Raw genomic sequence first — 1,324 nt, 5'->3', positions numbered from 1 at the left:
TTTTTTTTTTTTAAACAGCAACTGTAGGAGACCGTGATGCTGCAATTCAGCCAATAAGGAACACAATGGAAGAATTATCTTTGTGCATTAAACAACGGCAACATCGTCTTTACAGACACACTGGTATGTTTAATATAAAAGGAAAGATCTACTTATTCTTCGTCTTCATCATTCTTATCACTATTACTACTATTATTGTTGTCAATAACAAATAGTAATACAAAAAATGCCCCATGTCAATTCATTATGTTTCAGCCACAAACAAAGGGCGAAATAAAATAAGAAGAAAAATAAACGAGGAGAGAAAGAAGCTGGCTTCTGCAATTGAGCAGTACAATGCCCTTGTTGACCCCTTCCTCAAGATACAGTCCATTGAAGAGGTCCTACAAAATGACTACGTTTTCCCCTGGCAGCTAACAGAGCAAGGTCAATGATGCATAACATAGGTATTCACATTGAATTATATAGTCAATATGTCTTTGTCATTTACATGATTTACCTGTATTGTGTAGATGATGTCAACCTCTTGACAAAGAAAAAGTTCTTTGACAAGGTGATGCTAATTCAACGACTAGAGGAAGAACAAACTATCGTTGTTCAAGAGGCAAAGCAGCACTGGCTTTATCTAAGAAGTCAGGAACACAAACTGAATAGTTTGCTTGATACCATCATCTTCGGTGGTAAGAACCTAACATTTTTATATATATAAAATTTAAACCATGTCTTTGTAATCTCATGATCCCACATGAAATTAACTTTTCATTTATTTATTGTGTGTTTGTTTTTATAGTTAACCCCTGGAGTCTTCCAGATGATGGGATTCAAGGACTTCAGTGTTTGTTAAAGAGAAAATTACATCAGCTAAGAGCTCACCAGGAGACTGTAAAAACAAGTTATCAGGCAATTGACACCATAACTGAACATATTACTGGTGAAGAATGTGAATATTCCAGCTGGCCAGAACACTTGGAAGCCCTTTACTCAAGCAGTACTGATGATGAAGATGATATGCTTCTGCTGTAGATATTAAATACCCTGCATGTTGTTTGTTTCTCTCGCTCTATTATTCCACTTCTCTTTCTCCATCTGTCTCATCACTTTTTTTTTTTGTCTTTCCTTCTCTGTCTGCATGTGTGCTTGCCTGATTAAACCATGGGAGATGAAAAAATGGGGTGGAGTAGAATTTTTTTTTTTATTACTGACATATTTTTTTTTTCCTGATGGGTTTTACAGACACATCCTACAGTGGCTTGCTGGGATTGAGGGTTGTAAGGGTAGTATTTTGAGACATTTTTCTATTTTGCATTAAATAGAAGTTATTCAC

At 35.6% G+C, this 1,324-nt stretch overlaps 1 protein-coding gene across 1 annotated transcript; it reads left to right on the top strand.

Moving 5' to 3' along the window:
- The first annotated feature begins 51 nt into the window (after positions 1 to 51).
- Positions 52 to 1,023, top strand: LOC107754767 (uncharacterized). The gene is made up of 4 exons (XM_016571351.1): positions 52 to 123; positions 256 to 426; positions 513 to 680; positions 791 to 1,023. The coding sequence occupies exons 1-4, from the start codon at positions 66 to 68 to the stop codon at positions 1,021 to 1,023; spliced, it is 630 nt and encodes a 209-aa protein (XP_016426837.1). The 5' UTR covers positions 52 to 65.
- The last annotated feature ends 301 nt before the right edge of the window (positions 1,024 to 1,324 follow it).

Source organism: Sinocyclocheilus rhinocerous, unplaced genomic scaffold (assembly GCF_001515625.1).
Source record: "Sinocyclocheilus rhinocerous isolate Xijiao unplaced genomic scaffold, SAMN03320098_v1.1 scaffold28940, whole genome shotgun sequence".
NCBI lineage: Eukaryota > Metazoa > Chordata > Actinopteri > Cypriniformes > Cyprinidae > Sinocyclocheilus > Sinocyclocheilus rhinocerous.
The sequence above is the reverse complement of the archived record's forward strand: the minus strand, read 5'-3'. Positions and strand labels throughout refer to the sequence as shown.

Bases quoted from the DNA above. Each gene is read 5' to 3' on its own strand.
- LOC107754767 (XM_016571351.1), top strand. From the start codon at position 66: ATGGAAGAATTATCTTTGTGCATTAAACAACGGCAACATCGTCTTTAC. The intron at 124-255 runs GTATGTTTAATA...ATTATGTTTCAG, and splicing joins TCGTCTTTACAGACACACTG to CCACAAACAAAGGGCGAAAT. The intron at 427-512 runs GTCAATGATGCA...TGTATTGTGTAG, and splicing joins CTGGCAGCTAACAGAGCAAG to ATGATGTCAACCTCTTGACA.